The sequence below is a fragment of the Aotus nancymaae genome, unplaced genomic scaffold (assembly GCF_030222135.1).
Source record: "Aotus nancymaae isolate 86718 unplaced genomic scaffold, 86718_ANA_hifiasm-v0.15.2.pri h1tg000020l, whole genome shotgun sequence".
NCBI classification, from domain to species: domain Eukaryota; kingdom Metazoa; phylum Chordata; class Mammalia; order Primates; family Aotidae; genus Aotus; species Aotus nancymaae.
The window spans coordinates 8,250,505-8,270,863 of record NW_026988432.1 but is presented as its reverse complement, the minus strand read 5'-3'; the positions used below and the strand labels follow the sequence as shown (position 1 = coordinate 8,270,863).

The following is a 20,359-nucleotide window of genomic DNA, read 5'->3' as shown; positions in this document are numbered from 1 at the left end:
TGCAAATTCCATTTTAGCCAATTCTAACTCAGAACCATAAAGAAAAAAAGATCCTGAGAATTACAATCCCTATCTTAAACTTCCATAGGAAAATCTGGCACACAAGTTCTCCTGATCTAGTTTTCTTCAATTGTCAATCAGGATAATAACATTAATCTTGCCACCATCTTAGGATTGTTGTAAAAAAATGAAAGCATATAAAAATTGCTTTAAAAATTATAGCACATAGTAAAACATATTTTTGTCAATAGCTGAGCTTTAGAATACCTATTCATTTGCCATTGAAAGAATTATCAAACAGACATGCAAAATTACACAAAGGTTAAAAGAGTTATCTGTATCTCTAGAAGCTACTGAGCCATTACATTTCTTTGTACATTTTTATGTGAGCTAAAAAGAAATCAAAATTTGCCTCTGAAGACCATTATATGATAAAAATAAAGTGTGGGATAAATCAGCTCAATCAACTGAAGCCACATCCAAAGCTGTTACTCAGAAAACTTAATACCATTGAGAGTATATTAGAGAGCTCAAAGTCTTACTCAGGCAGCTGATGAAAGAATAATGGTCTAGGTCACTGTAAGTACCTTTGGATGCCTGGCATAAAGGATATAATGAATAAATATATGACTGCATAAGGAGCTAGCTCAAGAATGCAGTTTCATAGAAATAGAAAATCAGTTGAGATTATGTAAATTTTGAAGAATGAAGAAAGTAAGTTATCATAGCTTCTTCTCAAGTTTTATTTTTACGTCTTACAAATATGGCTTGGCAATACAACACAAGGCTTCCTTTTCAGGGATTTGGAGAACTCATGCTTGATATTTTACATTCTTGAGAACTTAGTCTAGAAAGGGCTTCCACTTATTTGAGTACAGGTAGAAGACTGGCTCTGCTTTCTTCCTGAAATAATATTGGTTTCTACAGGTCAAACGATACTCAGTATAATTTTGGGGCATTTTGATTAGCAGTTTTCCATTTAAAAATAGACAAAAGGCAATTTCTTACTTGAAATTTTGGAGGTAGTATGTTACCAAAAAAAATTGATAGTTTTTGTAAAGGTATACTAGTGTCTAGACATAAGTTCCAGGTTTAAAAATCATAGATTTGAATACAGTCTAGAAAAATATGCAATATATACATGCAGAGGATTAGTAAATTCTAAGAGCCAAATGCAATATTCAATAGTGTTATTAAAAATAAACTATTGGCCATTATTGCAAAACTGCCAATTGAGAATATTGATATAAATGCTAACTTGTATTTATTTGTTCTTTCACCTATTTATTTATTTATTTATTTATTTATTTATTTATTTATTTATTTATTTATTTATTGAGACGGAGTTTCGCTCCTGTTACCCAGGCTGGAGTGCAATGGCGCGATCTCGGCTCACCGCAATCTCCGCCTCCTGGGTTCAGGCAATTCTCCTGCCTCAGCCTCCTGAGTAGCTGGGATTACAGGCACGCGCCACCATGCCCAGCTAATTTTTTGTATTAGTAGAGACGGGGTTTCACCATGTTGACCAGGATGGTCTCAATCTCTTGACCTCGTGATCCACCCGCCTCGGCCTCCCAAAGTGCTGGGATTACAGGCTTGAGCCACCGCGCCCGGCCCCAATTTATTTTTAAATGATCTTCATTATATTTAGATACATCTGGAATAAATTCAGTCATCATATAGGGCTTTGAACTTTTATAAAAGGGTACATTAAACCCTGCCTTTAATAAAACTATGATCTGGTCAAGTAGAGACATTTGTCAGTTGAAGTTCTTTTTTTTTGAGACGGAGTCTTACTCTGTTGCCCCCCAGGCTAGAATAATGCAGTGGGGTGACCTCAGCTCACTGCAACTTCCACCTCCCGGGTCATGGTTCAAGCAATTCTCCTGCCTCAGCCTCCTGAGTAGCTGGGATTACAAGCACACGCCACCATGCCCAGCTAATTTTTGTATTTTTAATAGAGATGGGGTTTTACAATGTTGGCCAGGCTGTTCTTGAACTCCTGACCTCATGATTAGCCCGCCTTGGCCTCCCAAAGTGCTGGGATTACAGGCCAGTTTAAGTTCTTCAGTGAGCTTGGAGGGAATGTCACGGTGTGTTCTGTTGGGAAATAAGTTGTACCCTGTCTGCCACTGTAGAAGGTGAAGGGGTAGATACCAGCTGCTGCCTGCCAGATGTATTTAAGAGAACTGATTTTCGAACAAGTGAGTGAATAAAAATGGAGGCTCAGTACTCATCCGAGTGTGGGGTAGTGATGCTGCTCAGGTTCACTGCAGCATGTTCCAGGGAGGATATCGAAGCCCAAATTGTTAGCTGTGCTTCCTGCCTAACGTCCCACTGGAGTTGCCACATGTTCTATTTTGCAAGCCTACTCCATCAGTGTCCTGGGAATTCTATGAGCCATCCCTATCATTCAAATATATATATATATTTTGAGATGGAGTCTCGCTCTGTCACCCAGGCTGGAGTGCATGACACGATCTTGGCTCACTGCAACCTCTGCCTCCCAGGTTCAAGCAATTCTCCTCCCTCAGTCTCTAGAGTAGCTGGGACTACAGGTGCATGCCAGCACGCCCACCTAATTTTTGTATTTTTAGTAGAGACGAGCTTTTACCATATTGGCCAGGCTGGTTTCGAACACCTGACCTCATATATATATTTTTTTTCTTAAAAGAGTCTGTTTTGATGCTTAACAACCAATGCTCCCAATTTTTACAGGCACAAAAACAAACATAATAGACTTCTTATTGTTCCTTGTTATGGGCACATGTTTAACAAACATTTACAATGTGGAAACACATGTCTTTTTGTTCTGGAAAAATTTTTAGAGTGGATTCTAGATTTCATATATTCCTCTCCCTTCTTTTTCTGGATGCAGGGAGACACCAGGCTGGTGGCTATGCTAAAAGAAACTGTCCTTATATCCCCAAGTCAAGCTTCAATGGAGTCTTTCTTAGGAAGTTGAAATTGCTAGAATTCCTGTTGCATCACAAGAGTTTCAGATCAATTCATGGTAAATACAGAAAGAGTAAGCCCCCAAAATGACAATCATTAGCTCTAGGTGGAAAAAAGCAAGTTATATACGAGGGAAAGCCAAATCATTTATACCATGTGGTAAGAGTGCTGGCAAGGTCATAGAAATAAATGCCAAATATTGATATAATCACATTTTAATGCAAATATTTCTGAAAAGAGACATGACGGAAGTATTGTATGTGGCGAGTTTGGGGAGAGGAAGACATCTAAATTAATAATGAATGTCTAAAATAGAAAAAATGTATTAGTGTCACAAGTATGCTATTCAGAAAAGTGAACATAAATAAAATAATGAGTTAGAAGTTGTAAAATTTGTTGTCTCAATGGAATGAAAACGAGGAAGGCAAGGGACTACCATTTTTTGAAAAAAGAAAAAAAACATACAGCTCTTTGACCCTTTAAACTACAAGTACTTATACAAAGAACACTGCATTGAGATAAAACTTAAAATGCATCATTGATTTGAGTATTTTCTGCATGTAATTCATCATGCTAATTTTATTCTGTAGAAATGTTTCCCCACTATTTTTTGATGGCAAATGAAACTAGTGATAGTGAAATACTGTGTTTTATTCATTCAATACAACAGAATACAGTACATCAAGGAACATATTTCTATACCCTGCAAGAACCAAACATCCAAGAGTACATACTAATGCTGGAAAAAGTGTTCTGGACAGGTTGACCATATAACTTATTCTAACAGGGATAATAGGAAATAAACCAGAATTATCCCAGACATTTATTACCCATACTTCCAAACAGACCTTTTCTTCCAGCATCTCACAACATAGTTAGTGCTTTCAATCTGGAAAAATATATGTAAACCGACCTTGAGGATTTATAAAATTTCCTTATTCTAGAAGCTGTTTTTCTACCTACTGAATCACTAGAAATAAAGAAGCTTTTAAAAAATAAACTTGTTTTTGGTTTTCAGGAAAATGTTTTCAGAGTTCAGAGACCTGGCTGGAAGAATTCTAATGAACAGATTAGTGAAAAAATATACTCACTTATACAGAAGTCCGAAGGTGAAGGTCAATACTTTCTAGATGTTACATTTTAATAGTAAACTAATGATAAAATGATGTTACATGTTTAGATTGTCTTACATTTTTTAAAGATATTTTCTTATCACTATTGTGAAAAGAAACTTGACTTTGTACTCCCAATTTAGCATCTCCAGTTACACTTTATAAACACCTTTATAATATCGTTAATCTTGCTGAAAATTCATATAGGCAGTACAAAATACAGTTCATCATTATAAATCAAGGAGAAGCATTTTGGTTACAGTGATCTCTAATTACAATGTGGACTCTCCCAATTTAGAAAACTACTGTCAGCCAGGCGCGGTGGCTCACGCCTGTAATCTCAGCACTTTGGGAGGCCGAGGCGGGCAGATCATGAGGTCAAGAGATCTAGACCATCCTGGCCGACATGGTGAAACCCCATCTCTACCTAAAAAATACAAAAATTAGCTGGGCGTGGTGGCATGTGCCTGTAGACCCAGCTACTAGGGAGGCTGAGGCAGGAGAAATGCTTGAACCTGGGAGGCGGAGGTTGTAGTGAGCCGAGATGGCGCCACTGCACTCCAGCCTGGCACCTGGTGACAGAGAGAGACTCTGTCTCAAAAAAAAAAAAAAAAGAAAACTACTGTCATAAAGCTGTAATTTTTACTTAGTACCGTTCTATATAAACCAATATAACTTGGATGTTCAAAATAAAAGAATGCCTACCAAAAGTATTTTTGTCTTTTAAATAGATAGCCCATATATTTTAAGTTTATAAATATAGTATTTTAGTAATAAAACTTAAAACATAAATTGGAGTTTTTACTAAAAATTATATCCTCACCTACCTGCCTTTTATTTTAAGCATGATTACAAGTAAATGAAATTTCTATTTTATTTTCTCAACATATTATACATAAAGTTCTTTAAAGTTTGAAGGTCTCACTTATAATATACTTAATGCATAGTCATCATGGGTCAATAAGATGTGTTTTTTCTCTGACAAAACTGTGTATTCCACAATGATGCTTAACAAATCTACCCACCTTACTATCACAAAGTAATTTCCTTTAATTGGTTACTTAATGTAAATATTAATGGCATTCAAAATGTGTGTGTGTATATATATAACTTAAGAAGCATTTTGCTTCCAAAGCAGCACCTTGCAAAAAATATCTATACTTAAAACATAATTTACTGCAATTCTGATCTTTTATTCTGTGGCTCTGTTTTGATCTGTTTTCTTAGTAACAACCAGAATCGTAGGTGCAAAAGAGTAGATGGGGAGAAACATAGCAGGGTGAATTCCAAAACTATCATGAATTAGGGATGATGTCAAAAAGATTACAATGAAAGTGCTTTGGTAAGTAAAGATGTCCAGAGAAAGACAATGAATGAATGGAATTTCATCAGTATTACTCCTGAGGGTATAAAAGGAGTACCAGAGGAGGTCAGAGAATTTTCAGGAGGACTTAGGATGGCTCCAAATTCCTGAAAAAATCCTGCACTCTGTAGAGGAAGAATATATAGAGAAGAAAGGACAGAGTAAATAGTTCTCATTGATACTTTGCATAAGAGACCAAAAATACCCAAGGAAAAAGAGACAAGTTCCAAATGTTCTGGAGGCCTTGCAACACTTCAGTGGTTTGCTACAAAAGTCTTCCATGAAGTTCCCAGTGGAAACCACCAGAAGAATGGCATCTGACTGCACTGTGCCTTCCACCCCCAGTCATTATTTTCTCTCTTAAAATTGGGTTTATATTTCCCCATGCTACAACTGTAAAAATGTTTTCCTTCTCACAGGCGCCAATCATTAAGAATTTGGTTATCAGAGGTTTGCAGAAAGTAATATTTTGATTGTCTTTACCATTCAGAAAAGGAAATTATTTACCTTTTAATTGATGCTAAGCTTGCTTTACCACGCAAACCAATAAATTCACCCATGAAACTTTTGATTGACCTGACAGTAGAGTGGTTTCTTATAAACTGCCTTTCAAGTTTGTTACACTAATATATTTGTGGAAACATTTCATGAATCAAGGTATAAAAGGATCTTTAAGCAAACGTAATAAAAACGAGAGTTTACTCTTCTTGCATATACTTAAGTACAACTGGGAAATGGTCATTTTTATTTTTTCACTTCTGAAAATGTGTGTGTGTGTTTTTTTTGTTGTTAAAAACTCACAAATTTTCTAACTCACAGAAATGTGGGCACTTACCATTTCTGTAATTCACAAAATAATTGCACTATTTGGCATACATAGTGCATGAGGCTAAAATTGTAAGATAATCACTAGTCAGCTTAAAAGTGTAAATTACATTTTAGAATCTGTCTAGGAAACAGGAGAATTTGGATTTGTTTCATTTAAGATTATCATGAAGTCCACAACAGTGATATTTAAATACAGCCATCATAATGAATCTTTTAGACATGAATGATCACTATATTTGATAATGACCATTGTGCTTTCAAGGTGACCATGGCAGTTTTATTCAGTTTCACAAATGCTTTTCACTGTTTGCCTATGTCCAGAATTTAAACAAGATCAGTTATGGTGTCTAATTGCTTTGATTGTTGGTGAGGTCATTAGGGCTGTCTTGGTCCAAACTGTGAAGCAGAAAGTTTCCCTTTGTATTTTTCTGTGGTTTGATTCTGTTCTCCTGTTGCCTGTACCTTTCCAATTTCTTTTTTCCCTCTCAAATTTCTACCCTACCATCCTATACCACCACTTCCAACTGTCACTTTTTCTGTGTGGAAAAAAAAATGACAGTTAGACATGGTGTTATTATATTCAAGTTTCACATAATCATTAAAAAAATAATGCATAGGTGTCTGACCCTTTTGAGAGAACTTACATATTAAAAGTAATTCTCAAAAGTAGAAAAAATAAAAAACAATGTCCAAAACATTAAGTTATTTATTATTGGACTATCTACTACATTTGCTCCTAAGGTTAGACCTGGGATGGTGGCAAGAATTCTATATAGAATGGGAGATAAATATATAGGAGAATAGTAAGGGAAGAGATTGCCTTCTCACATTTATCTTCTTCTTGACTATTCATTTCTTCTATTGCCAGGTATTTTTCTGGACTATGCTGACAGAGCAGATTCTACAAGTTTGGAGAGAGATTCCCCACTTCCAGAATCCATCCCATATTTCACTTTTCAGTTAGTTAACCAAAAATGTCTTGGTTAATCACTGCAGTCAACATTTGTTGGTAAACTCCCCAGCTCTGAGACTCTCCATCTCTTTTAACCTTGCTCTGAATTTCCCAGTACTGTGCTTTGACCCTGCTCTCAGCTCTAGAAGTAAACCCCTCATTCACTTAAGCCATTCTATCCTTTCTGGTCATGATGCCTATTTGACAATGAAAAAAATAACCAAATTTGTTTGCTCTATTAGAGAAGCAAACTCTCTACCAGATAGGAACAAGATGTACAAATTGCCAAGAGTTGGCAGCCATCTTGCCAACACAAGAGGAAAGCCTGTATGAGAGTGAGGCCACGACCAGGGAAATGGATCCAACACTGTGGAAAGGGATTCAGAAGCCAGTTTATACCCATACTTAATTTCCTAATTATAGACACAACATTTAAGCCCTGGTAAATAGCTCCTGCCCAAAGCTTAATCTGCCCTGGATCATTCTATTACATGATTCAGTAAGTTTCCTTTTGTGTGTAAACAAGTTAGAGTCAGGTTTTCTGAAACACTTCTGTGAAAAATGTTTTTTAGGTAATCTTTTTCCTACCAAATGAACTCAATTCAGTCAACTAGTATCTAAGGTAGACCCTGGGTTGTGGAAAGAAATTGCATAAAGATCCATGCATGAGTACGTAAGAGTCGTTATTAATGCACTCATGTCAAGAATAAGCTTAAACTCTAGTCTTTGGTCTACGAGAGAAGGTTGGGTAGTTGACATAAATATCCTCTCTTGCATCATCCATGGATTGACTGGTAGATTGACTGGTAGAGATGGGAGTTGCAGAGTTGCTGGGTGCCTAGAAATACAAACAGCAGAGAGTGTCAATAATTCACTGCATTTCAACAACTAATGAAGACATTCAAAACATACCTCTTGTTAATGCAGGCATGACATGGAACAAATTTCCATTATAATTAATTTAATAAAACATTATCCTCATTGTATTGAACTCTGTTAGAAATCACATTCTTGAGTAAGATACAACAGAAACCTAGTCTAGATTACCACTTACTGTATTGTGCTAAGAATTACCTGTTTCAATCGGGAGAGGGAATTCCCTCTCCCAATGTTAGGCTATTTTGATAAGAACAATATTATGATTTTTATATGGAAATTTTAATATAGCATTTTGCCATACTATCAATTAATGTTTGTTGAATGAATGTCTTAATAAATATTTTCAAAGTACACAGTGTCTGAACTTTAAAAAATAAGCAACTTAACATATAAAAATTAACAAAATAAACTGACATTCACTTTCAGGATGATATTGTATAATCATTAATCTTCTCTACTGTAATCAAGTCACTTTGATCACATATGTATGTATGTAACAGAAAATATGCAGGTGTGAAAAAAAGAAAGACAAGTTGAGAAAGAAAAGAGACTAGAGAAAGGTCTTTTGATGAGGAATTTATAATTTTAGATTGACCTTAGTGTTGTTGTTTTTCTTGAGTCAGAGTCTCGCTCTGTCGCCCAAGCTGGAGGGCAGTGGCACGATTTTGGCTCACTGCAACCTCCAGTTCCCAGGTACAAGCAATTCTCCTGCCTCAGCCTCATGAGTAGCTGGGATTATAGGCATGTACAGCCACGCCTGGCTAATTTTTGTATTTTTAATAGAGACAGTTTCGCCATGTTGGCCAGGCTGGTCTCGAACTCCTGACCTCAGATGATCCACCTGCCTCAGCCTCCCAAAGTATCGGGATTACAGGCATGAGCCACCATGCCATGCCGGACTTTAGTGTTTTTAAGAAGAAAGCAAAATGAAAATGCAAGTGCCATCTTACTTATATAGGTCATCTTTAAAAAAAGAGAATGAAATAGTTCCAATGTCTTTTTTTGACAGTCCAAACTACTAACTTTTTCATAATCCTTCAAAATATTTTTCTACAAAAGCCTGAAAAAGTTGGATACCTAATGTAGACAGTTGCAAAGCTCCTTTCCATACCCCAAATTCACAACAATAAATGTGACTGGATTGGCATGAGTAGATAAAGTACTAAGGATGAAGAAGGGAATCCCAAAATTGTATATGACAGAGTACCAATTTGTTCGCTGAAGTGCCTGATGAAACAAAGCAAGGTTTCTTGATTCTGCAGTTGGCACCAAGAAGCAATCTATGTTTTTTTTGGCCAAGAAACAAACAAAAAAAATATTATTCTTACAAAAGTAAGTACTTAATAAAAAAAAAGTTAAACTGATAAGTTTTGAAGGCGTCTGATGAACACATGTTGGATTGTCAGAACATTAGCACTTGGCTTTTGACCATGTAGAATTCAATTGCACGTAATTAAAATGAAGAGAAATTTATATACTTTTGGATAGCATTTGAGGACATTTTTGTCTTAGTTTGGGCTGCTGTCATAAAATACTGTAGACCGTGTTGCTTAAACAACAAATACTTATTCCTCACAGCTCTGGAGATTGGGAAATCCAAGATCAAGAAAATATCTTCCTAACTTGAGAAACAAAAAAAAAAACTCTGGTGAAGGACTGAGGGTGTGTTTCTTGGTTTGCAGACAACTGTCTTCTCAGTATCCTCACATTGCAAAGAACAGAAAGAGGAAGCAAGCTCTTCTGTCCTTATAAGGCACTAATCCCAATCATGAGGATTCTACCCTCATGATCTAATTACATCCCCAAGTCTCTATCTCCTAATATCATCACATTGGGGGTTAGGACTTTAATATATGAATTTTGGGAAGGCACAAATGTTCAATCCATAGAAACGGTTTTTTTTTTTTTGGTTTGTTTTGTGAAATTTCATAAACAGAATGCTATGTGTTAGAGAGATCTGAAGTATAGTGGGAATAATGAGCATAAAAATACATATCCCTCTTATCTGCAAACCCAGAAGTTTCTAGTCTGTTAGTTAGACAATAAGGGGCAGGAGCAAGGCAGAATAAGGAAGAAACTTTCACAGCTCATCAAACTTCTGCAGCCCATAAGGAAATAAAAAAGTTCTTTGGCTGGATAACCTAAGTATACATTAATTAATAACTTAACTTCAAAGATAACGATAATAATGAGTATCATGCAATATGTTCTTCTACGTGCTTGCTACATTTCTGGGTCCTTTATGCATTTTAACCATCACAATAACCTTATGACACAAAAATATTATGTCTTCTCCTGGGTTGGATAGCATCCTCTGCAAATTCCTCCTCAGAACCTCATAACGTGACCTCATTTGAAAATAGGATCCTTGCAGATGTAATTAGTTAAGCTCAAACAATACTGTGCTGGAGAAGAGCGGGCCTTTAAGTCCAAGATGACTGGGGTCTTCATGAGAAAAGAAGGAAGGCAGACACATACACACAGGTGAGGACATCATGTGATGAGAGAGGCAGAGATTAGAGAGATGTGTCTACCAGCCAAGGATCGACAGCGCCGCTAGAAGCTGGACAGAAGCATGGGATGGATTCTCATCCCACAAAGAAACCAGTCCTTCTGACACTGTTTTATACTTCAACCCTCTAGAATCATGGGAAAATAGATTTCTGTTGTTTAAAGTCACCCAGGTTTGGGAATTTGTCACAGCAGCCCTAGAAAAGGAACAAAGATTTAGGGAAGGCATAGTGTTGATTGTTATTACGTCAGGATAATTGCTCCTTTATTTATATTCACATAAAAAAAACTTAGTTTCAGAGGGCAGTAAAAATAGAATAGTTCAGAAAATAACTTTCTCCAAATAGCTGATATTTAAATTGCAGGCAACTGCATAGTCAGGTTACGAAAAGGACAATAAAATATAAGATTGCTAACTGCAAAAGAGACTGATTCTGCATTTGCAAATTACAAAAGAAAAAAGTGACAAGTTCTGTATAAACTTACCTTCTTCGTTGTATCCCAGGACTCTGTAAATAAATTTCTTCTCTCTCTCCTTCTCCTTCTGGAATGCATATTCAATAAAGGATATAAAGATATGATATTCCAGCACTAAACTCTATACCTCACTGTACCCCAGCCCACACCCATTTTCTAATATATTAAAGTAGCTATATGCACATTTATCCAAAATTCTGTTAACCTACACTTTTTTTCCCTGTCTTCTCCAAAGTGTTCCCAGATGATGAGGGCAACTAAATGGATATCTAACCACTGTGCATTAGTAATTAATCTCAGTGATTTTACTAAGAATGATTTACAGTGAGTTACTACATAAATGGCTTATAGCCTTCTCCAAATAACCTCAGATTTAAGACATTTTCCACAATTAAAATTTATTTTAAAAGCCAACAGTGTAACTTCTTAAATGACAATAATATAATGAAGCTTTATAAAAGTTTCTGGGTATTATTCTAAATAACTTGTATGGATTATTTTATTAAATCATTTATATAGATCCTCTTATTAAGATTTCATCAAAACTTTATATTTAACAGGTTTGGAAACTAAGGTGTGAAGAGGAAGAGTAATTTGCCCAAAATCACATGATTAGTTAGTGGTAGTATTGGAATTTAAATCCATCGCCCTCCCTCTTGACTATTAAGCTCTACAACTTCTGAAATCACTTCACTCTAGCTGAACGGACCATCTGCAACTACAGGACTCAATAAACTCTCCATGGTTCCAATAAAATAAAAAATTAGTTCAATCATTGTGGAAGACAGTGTGGTGATTCCTCAAAGACCTAGAGACAGAAACACCATTCTCCCCACCAATCCCATTACTGGGTGTACGCCCAAAGGATTAGAAATCATTCTACTATAAGACACATGCATGTGTATGTTCATTGCATCACTATTCATGATAGCAAGACATGGAATCAACCTAAATATTCATCAATGATAAACTGGATAAAGAAAATGTGATATACATATACCACAGAATACTATGCAGCCATAAAAAGAAATGAGATCATGTCCTTTGCAGGGACATGGATAGAGCCGGAGGCCATTGTCCTTAGCAAACTAATGCAGGAACAGAAAACCACATGTTCTCACCTCTAAGTGGAAGCTAAATGATGAGGACACGTGCACATGGAGGGGAAAAACACACACTGGGGCCTACTGAAGGGCAGAGGATGGGAGGGATGAGAGGACCAGAAAAAATAACTATTGGGTACGAGGCTTAATACCTGGGTGATGAAATAATCTGTACAACAAATCCCATGACACATATGTACCTATGTAACTAACCTGCACATCCTGTAATGTATCCCTGAACTTAAAATAAACGTTAAGAAAATAAAAATGAAAATAAAAAAGTAAAGAGAGTAAACATATCACAGCTAGATTTATGCTGACCAGCCATTCCGGTTTGCCTGGGACTAAGGAGTTTCCCAGGACGAGAGATTTCAGCGCTGAAATGGGAAAAACAAAGCTCCCTATTCATTGTTAATGCCAGTGTTCACAATGCATATAAAATAAGCATCTAAGATTTTTCTCCCTAAATATTAAATTATTTTGTACACTCAGGTTACGTCTATAGAACATATTTTGGCACTTCCCTTTCATTTGTTTGTTTTTGAGACAGAGTCTCACTCTTGTCACCCAGGCTGGAATGCAGTGGTGCAATCTCGGCTCACTGCAACCTTCACCTCCTGGGTTCAAGCGATTCTCCTGTGTCAGCCTCCTGAGTAGCTGAGACTGCAGAAGCGTGCCATCACACCCAGCTAATTTTTGTATTTTTAGTAGAAACAGGGTTTCACCATGTTGGCCAGGCTGGTCTCAAACTCCTGACCTCAATTGATCCACCCACCTCAGCTTCCCAAAGTGCTGGGATTACAGGCGTGTGCCACTGCGCCTGGCCGTATTTTGGCTCCTTTCACACTTGCCAATGAGAGGCCCTTTCCCTAGCCATGGTCACTTACTCGTGTTACTGTTGCTATCTCTGCATGAAAACAGCAAACCAGGAGCAGAGAAGCTGCTGTCAATTCCTCCAACACACAGGCTACAAGGTTCTGAGTAGCCTATGTGCTGGAGCGATTGGCAGCAGCTTCTCTGCTGAAGAATTCACTTTTGTTCAGGGACACTGTCTGATTTATGTTGGCTTCTATCCAAGTCAATACATCTGATGCTGCAGGATTATTTTAAACAGTTGGTAAAACAGAGTTCAGAAGGTCATTGTTGGAGCCCTTGGGTCATCTTTCAAAGCATTTCCATTTGAAGTAACAACCACAAACTGATACTAGTGACAAGGTAGAAAGAACAATTGCTTTTTCCCCTGTGGTGTGCGTCCATGATTACAAATTCAAGTCTACTAATCTCCTTTTATCACATTTAACCAAGTGGGACAATATATTCTACCATTCAATTTAGCTATTCATGTAAAAGTGATGCATTTTCATGAGGCAAAACCTATCCTGTCCAACATCTGTGACCCTGTGGAGGTTTGTCGCCACTCGCTGTCTCTTGGTCACATTGCCTGGTTCCTGTGTGCTCCCTCTGCCGTCTCTGCCCCTAGGATGTTTCCCACTGCCCAGGTGAAGCAGTAGGGGAGTCTGTGATGCCACAGACTCCTTACTTCCATTTGCTAATTTCTGGTCAGGGAAAGACTTAAGGGCAGTCTGTGATGGGGAAAAAGGTAAAATGACCTGATGTCATATTTCATTTTAATTAGACAATGTTTATTGAGTACTCATTATTTGGACAGAATGCTATCAAACACTAAAAATATGAATAAAACACAAACTCTGCCATTATGAACAGAAAGAATGACAAGCATGAAAGTGATTAAAATACAAAGCAGGATGTGAGGAGTAGCAGAGAAGTACACGATGATTCCAGATGGTGATACCATGTCTATTTGCAGGGACAGAGAACAGTGCAGAGCTCACAGAGGGGACAGGTGTTTCACACCTTGAATGATACACAGGAATGCAGCCAAATGTGGGGAAACAGCATTTTGGTAGCAAACCAGATGGGGAGAGCCTTGGGTGTGCTGCAGTTTTCACAAAATTTATCAACATCAGGGAGAATACAGTAAGTAGAAAGTAGGACTAAAAATTAGGTTTCAGTCAGAATGTCGGGCAACTTCAATGACAGGTTAATGAGTTTTAACATTATTCCGGTAGATAATCAAAGATATTGAACAAGAGGATGACATGTCAACCCAGCTTTCAGAAGAAGAACCAGGGAAACTGGATGGGTTAGAGAAAAAAACTATAGCTGAGAGCAGGCTGGAGACATTACCAAAAAAGGGAGCAGTGATGACAGCTGCCAAAGAGCCAGAGGTCAAGGTCAAGGATGAAGAGACAAGATGGAGAGACCTACTAGAAATCCTATTAACAAGGCGCGCGTGTGTGTGTGTGTGCGCGCGCACGTGTGTGTGTTAGTATGGTGTATTTGGTAATATTACTGAAGGAGAAGAGTACAGATGGACATACTTACCCAGTAAACATATATTGTCTATGATATGCCAGATATGCAAAATATAGACATCAAAACTGTGGTCCCTTCCTCCCTTAAGAAGATAACACTTTAGTTGTAATACACTATAAGGGATAATTTCAACCTGCTATGATTACAGCAAAGATATGCAACAAATACCTATACAAGTGAGTTGATAAGTACAGCAGAGCTGGAAGGTGAAGAAAAACCTCAACCAAGAATATCCTAGAAAATTCCCAACTGTGATACAAGACAGTAAAAGATTTTTTTTTAATTTTCAGTTTTTGAAATTGACAGGGTCTTGCTATGTTGCCTAGGATGGACTTGAACTCTTGGGCTCAAGCAATCCTCCAGCCTCAGCCCCCGAGTAGCTGGAACTTCAGGCACACATTATCTGTGACCAGCCAATAAAACACAGAAAAATTTAGTATAAGCCAATGGCCTCCTGCTCTGTCTAAGGCAGCACCCTCCAATTCCTTCTTCTTAGTAATTTTTAAGCATCTAGATTGCTTGGTTCTGAGAATATACAACCATTTGAAATTATGTTGTTTGCTTATTAGGATGTGAGCTTCATTATGTCTTGTTCACTGCTATGCACAATAAATATTTGATGAATGAATAAATGAAGGCTTTATCACTGTTAAACCTTGCTCTTTCCCTTCTCAGAATCTGTATCCATCTCGTGCTGTGTCATCCATGCACACACACGCCATCCCCTCACCAACAGCTTTTTCTTCGGAGGAGGAGAAAGATAGGGCAGGATACAGAGCAGAGGCATCAGGCAGAATACAAAAGGGCCGGACCAGCGGCTTCTACTAATTCTTAAATGAACGATTCCAGCTTTCTCTGTAACATTACCATAGCTATGTCTCCTCCTTTGTGTTAGAACGTACTCTCAAAAATATAAGTGTGAATGCTGAGACAGCTTGACAAATTATTGGGTTATTAATAGAGAATCTCTAACATCAGATAACTCATGCTGAACAAGATTCAGAATAAGTCGCTCTACTCACCGATTAAGGCAAATGACAATGATGGTGGTAACTGAGATAACAAATAACAACAGTAAAACTGTCCCTCCAGCCACATAGGGAATATATTGGTTATCGGTTTTACCTAGGAGAAAAAAAAATGTAGGAATTAGGAATTCAACCAAAAGCAGTAAAAAGTAAGGCAGGAAAATAAAGAAAAGATACATTAAATATTGAGTAACAAAAACAAAGACTCCAACAAAAAAACACAACAAGCCACAGGAAAAAGAGAGTTTTTGTTTTAGAGTCTCCTAAATGTTTCTGACTCCTAATAGATTTTTATTTGTTTCTCAATTAAGCTGGGTTTTACACCTTAAGAAGAACAAAAGTATAAAGAGCATGCATTTGCCAAAGACCTCATTCAAATAAGCTGCCGATGATTTATACAAAATCTTTTTTAGAACAAAATAACTATTAAAATAGTAAATAGGCCGGGCATAGTAGCTCATGCCTGTAATTCCAGCACTTTGGGAGGTTTGGGTGGGTGGATCACTTGAGACCAGGAGTTCGAGACCAGCATGGGCAACATGGTAAACCCCCGTCTCTACTAAAAATACAAAAATTATCCCAGCGTGGTGGCACATGCCTGTAATCCCAGCTACTCAGTAGGCTGAAGCACAAGACTCATTTGACCCAGGAGGCAGAGGTTGCAGTGAGCTGAGATCATGCCACTGCACTCTAGCCTGGGCAACAGAGAGAGACTCTGTCTAAAAATAAAAAAAAATAGTAAATATACAAAGATTATCTTTTATGCCTGATGTAAGTAAATACATTCAACATACAACAGAATATAACTTTGATGTTTATAATTTTTTTAAAAAAGATATTTTTGTATTCAATTTGGTAATCATTAAAAAAATCAGAAAAAAAATGTTACTCCAACTCAATGTCTGAAAATTTATCATGGTCCAGTAATCTGAAATCCTCATCCTAAATCTGTCACCATTTATCTGATTGACTCCAGCAAATGCCTTACTGTATATGTGTCTCTTCATTTGTCAACTGATGGCAATGACAGTAGCCCTAATTACATCACAAAATTGTGCTGAGACTCCTATGACTCAATTTTCAAAAGAGCAATCAACTATCATTAGAGAAATGTCCCCTCTGGAGTGTGAGCCCAGTGAGGTCAGAGAACATTTTATCCCTTTGTAAAAAAAAATTTTGTTAATTAAACTTTAAGTTCTGGGATACAGCGCAGGTTTGTTACATAGGTATATATGTGCCATGAGGGTTTGCTGCATCCGTCAACCCAACATCTACAATAGGTATTTCTCCTAGTGCTATCCCTGCCCTTGGCCCCCACCCCACAAACGGCCACAGTGTGTGATGTTCCCCTCCCTGTGTCCATGTGTTTTCATTGTTCAGCTCCCACTTACCAGTGATAATATGCAATGTTTGGTTTTCTGTTCCTGAGTTAGTTTGCTGAGAATGATGTTTCCAGCTTCATCCATGTCCCTGCAAAGGACATGAACTCATCCTTTTTTATGGCTGCATAGCATTCTACAGTGTACATGCACCACATTTTCTTTATCCAGTCTTTCATTGATGGGTATTTGGGTTGGTTCCAGGTCTTTGCTATTGTGAATAGTGCTGCAATAAACATATGTCTGCATGTGTCTTTATAGTAGAATGACTTATAAACCTTTGCGTATATACCCAGTAATGAGATTGCTGGATCAAATGGCATTTCTGGTTCAAGATCCTTGAGGAATCACCATACTGTCTTCCACAGTGGATGAACTAACTTACATTCCCACCAACAGTGTAAAAGTGTTCCTATTTCTCCACATTCTCTCCAGCATCTGTTGTTTCCTAACTTTTTAATGATCACCATTCTAACTGGCATGAGATGGTATCTCATTGTGGTTTTGATTTGCATTTCTCTAATGACTAAGGATGATGAGCTTTTTTTCATACATTTGTTGCCCACATAAATGTCTTCTTTTGAGAAGTGTCTGTTCATATCTTTTGCCCACTTTTTTATGGGGTTGCTTGTTTTTTTCTTGTAAATTTCAGTTCCTTGTAGATTCTGGATATTAGCCCTTTGTCAGATGGATAGATTTAAAACTTTTATCCCATTCTGTAGGTTGCCTGTTAACTCTGATGATAGTTTCTTTTGCTGTGCAGAAGCTCTTTAGTTTAACTAGGTCCCATTTGTTAATTTTGGCCTTTGTTGCCAGTGCTTTTGGTGTTTTAGTCATGAAGTCTTTGCCCATGCCTATGTCCTGAATGGTAGTGCCTAGGTTTTCTTCTAGAGTTTTTATGGTTTTAGATCTTACATGTAAGTCTTTAATCCATCTTAACTTTTGTTTAAGGTGTAAGAAAGGGGTCCAGTTTCAGTTTTCTGCATATGGCTAGCCAGTTTTCCCAACATCATTTATTAAATAGGGAATCCTTTCCCCATTGCTTGTTTTTGTCAGGTTTGTCAAAGATCAGATGGCTGCAGGTATGTGGCATTATTTCTGAAGCCTCTGCTTGTTCCACTGGTCTATATATCTGTTTTGGTTATTGTAGCCTTGTAATATAGTTTGAAGTCAGGTAGCAGGATGCCTCCAGCTTTGTTCTTTTTGCTTAGGATTGTCTTGGCTATACAGACTCCTTTTTGGTTCCATATGAAATTTAAAATAGTTTTTTTTTAATTCTATGAAGGAAGTCAATTGTTGCTTGATGGGAATAGCATTGAATCTATAAATTACTTTGGCAGTATAGCTATTTTCACAATATTTATTCTTCCTATCCATGAGCATGGAATGTTTCTCCATTTGTTTGTGTCCTCTCTTATTTCCTTAAACAGTGGTTTGTAGTTCTCCTTGAAGAGGTCCTTCACATCCCTTGTGAGTTGTATTCCTAGGTATCTTATTCTCTCTACAGCAATTGTGAATGGGAGTTCACCCATTATTTGGCTCTCTATTATTGGTGTATAGGAATGCTTGTGATTTTTGCACACTGATTTTGTATCCTGACACTTTGCTGAAGTTACTTATCAGCTTGTAGATATTTGGGGCTGAGATGATGGGGTTTTCTAAATACACAATCATGTCATCTGCAAGTCAGAGACAATTTGAGACAAGTTGACTTCCTCTCTTCCTATTTGAATACCTTTAATTTTTTTCACTTGCCTGATTGCCCTGGCCAGAACTTCCAATACTATGTTGAATAGGAGTGGTGAGAGAGGGCATCCTTGTCTTGTGCTGGTTTTCAAAGTGAATGCTTCCAGCTTTTGCCCATTCAGTATGATATTGGTTATGGGTTTGTCATAAATAGCACTTATTATTTTAAAATATGTTCCATCAGTATCTAGTTTATTGAGAGCTTTTAGTATAAAGGGATGTTGAATTTTATCAAAGGCCTTTTCTGCATCTATTGAGATAATCATGTGGTTTTGTCATTGGTTCTCTTTATGTGATGGATTATGTTTACTGATTTGTGTATGCTGAACCAATCTTGCATACCAGGGATGAAGCTGACAACCACAGTGGATAAGCTTTTTGATGTGTTGCACGATTCAGTTTGCTAGTATTTTATTGAGGATTTTCACATCGATGTTCATCAGGGATATTGACCTGAAACTTTCTTTGTTTCATTGTGTCTCTATCAGGTTTTGGTATTAGGATGATGCTGGTCTCATAAAATGACTTAGGGAGAAGTGTCTCTTTTCCTATTTTTTGGAAGAGTTTCAGAAGGAATGGTATCAGCTCCTTTTTGTACCTCTAGTAGAATTCAGCTGTGAATTCATCTAGTTCTGGGCATTTTTTTTTTCTGGTTTGTAGGCTATTAATTACTGCCTCAATTTCAGAACTTGTTATTGGTCTATTCAGGGATTCAACTTCTTCCTCGTTTAGTCTTGGGAGGATGTATGTGTTCAGGAATTTATCCATTTCTTCTAGATTTTCTACTTTATTTGCATAGAGGTGTTTACAGTATTCTCTGATGGTAGTTTGTATTTCTGTGCGATCAGTAGTGATCTCCCTTTAACCATTTTTTATTGTAATTCTTCTCTCTTTTCTTCTTTATTAGTATGGCTCGTGGTCTATCTATTTTGGCAATCTTTTCAAAAAATCAGCTCCTGGATTCACTGATTTTTTGAAGGGTTTTTTGTGCCTCTATCTCCTTCAGGTTGCTCTGATCTTAGTTATTTCTTATCTTCTGCTAGCTTTTGAGTTTTTTGCTCTTGCTTCTCTAGTTCTTTTAACTGTGATGTCAGGGTGTTGATTTTAGATCTTTCCCACTTTCTCCTGTGGGTATTTAGTGCTATAAATTTCCCTCTAAACACTTCTTTAGTTGTGTCCCAGAGATTCCAGTACATAGTATCTTTGTTCTCATTAGTTTCAAATAATTTATTTATATCTGCCTTAATTTCATTATTTACCCAGTAGTCATGCAGGAGCAGGTTATTCAGTTTCCATGGAGTTGTGTGGTTTTGAGTGAGTTTCTTAATCCTGAGTTCTAGTTTGGTTGCATTGTGGTCTGTGAGACTGTTTGTTATGATTTCCATTCTCTTGCATTTGCTGAGGAATGTTTTACTTCCAATTATGTGGTCAAGTTTAGAATAAGTGCAATGTGGTGCTGAGAAGAACATATATTCTGTTGATTTTGGGTGCAGAGTTCTGTAGATGTCTATTAGGTCTGCTTGGTCCAGAGCTGAGTTCAGGTCTTGAATATCCTTGTTAACTTTCTGTCTCATTGATCTAATATTGACAGTGGGGTGTTAAAGTCTCCCACAATTATTACACTATAAT

The 20,359-nt window shown here is 37.2% G+C and overlaps 1 protein-coding gene across 6 annotated transcripts in view; it reads right to left on the bottom strand.

The window, feature by feature from the left end:
• Positions 1-2,430: 2,430 nt before the first annotated feature.
• Positions 2,431-20,359, bottom strand: part of CD226 (CD226 molecule) — a 109,144-nt gene continuing 91,215 nt past the window's right edge. For 4 of the 6 annotated variants that reach the window (XM_012465390.3, XM_064379030.1, XM_012465392.3 and 1 more), the window contains 3 exons: positions 15,600-15,702; positions 11,087-11,144; positions 2,431-8,048 (listed from right to left, as the gene is read on the bottom strand). In XM_012465390.3, coding sequence (XP_012320813.2) covers positions 7,817-8,048; positions 11,087-11,144; positions 15,600-15,702 — 393 coding nt within the window. In that variant the 3' untranslated portion in view covers positions 2,431-7,816. The remainder of the gene's footprint in view (positions 8,049-11,086; positions 11,145-15,599; positions 15,703-20,359) is intronic. The other 2 variants (XM_012465393.3, XM_012465394.3) reach the window with 1 other exon arrangement.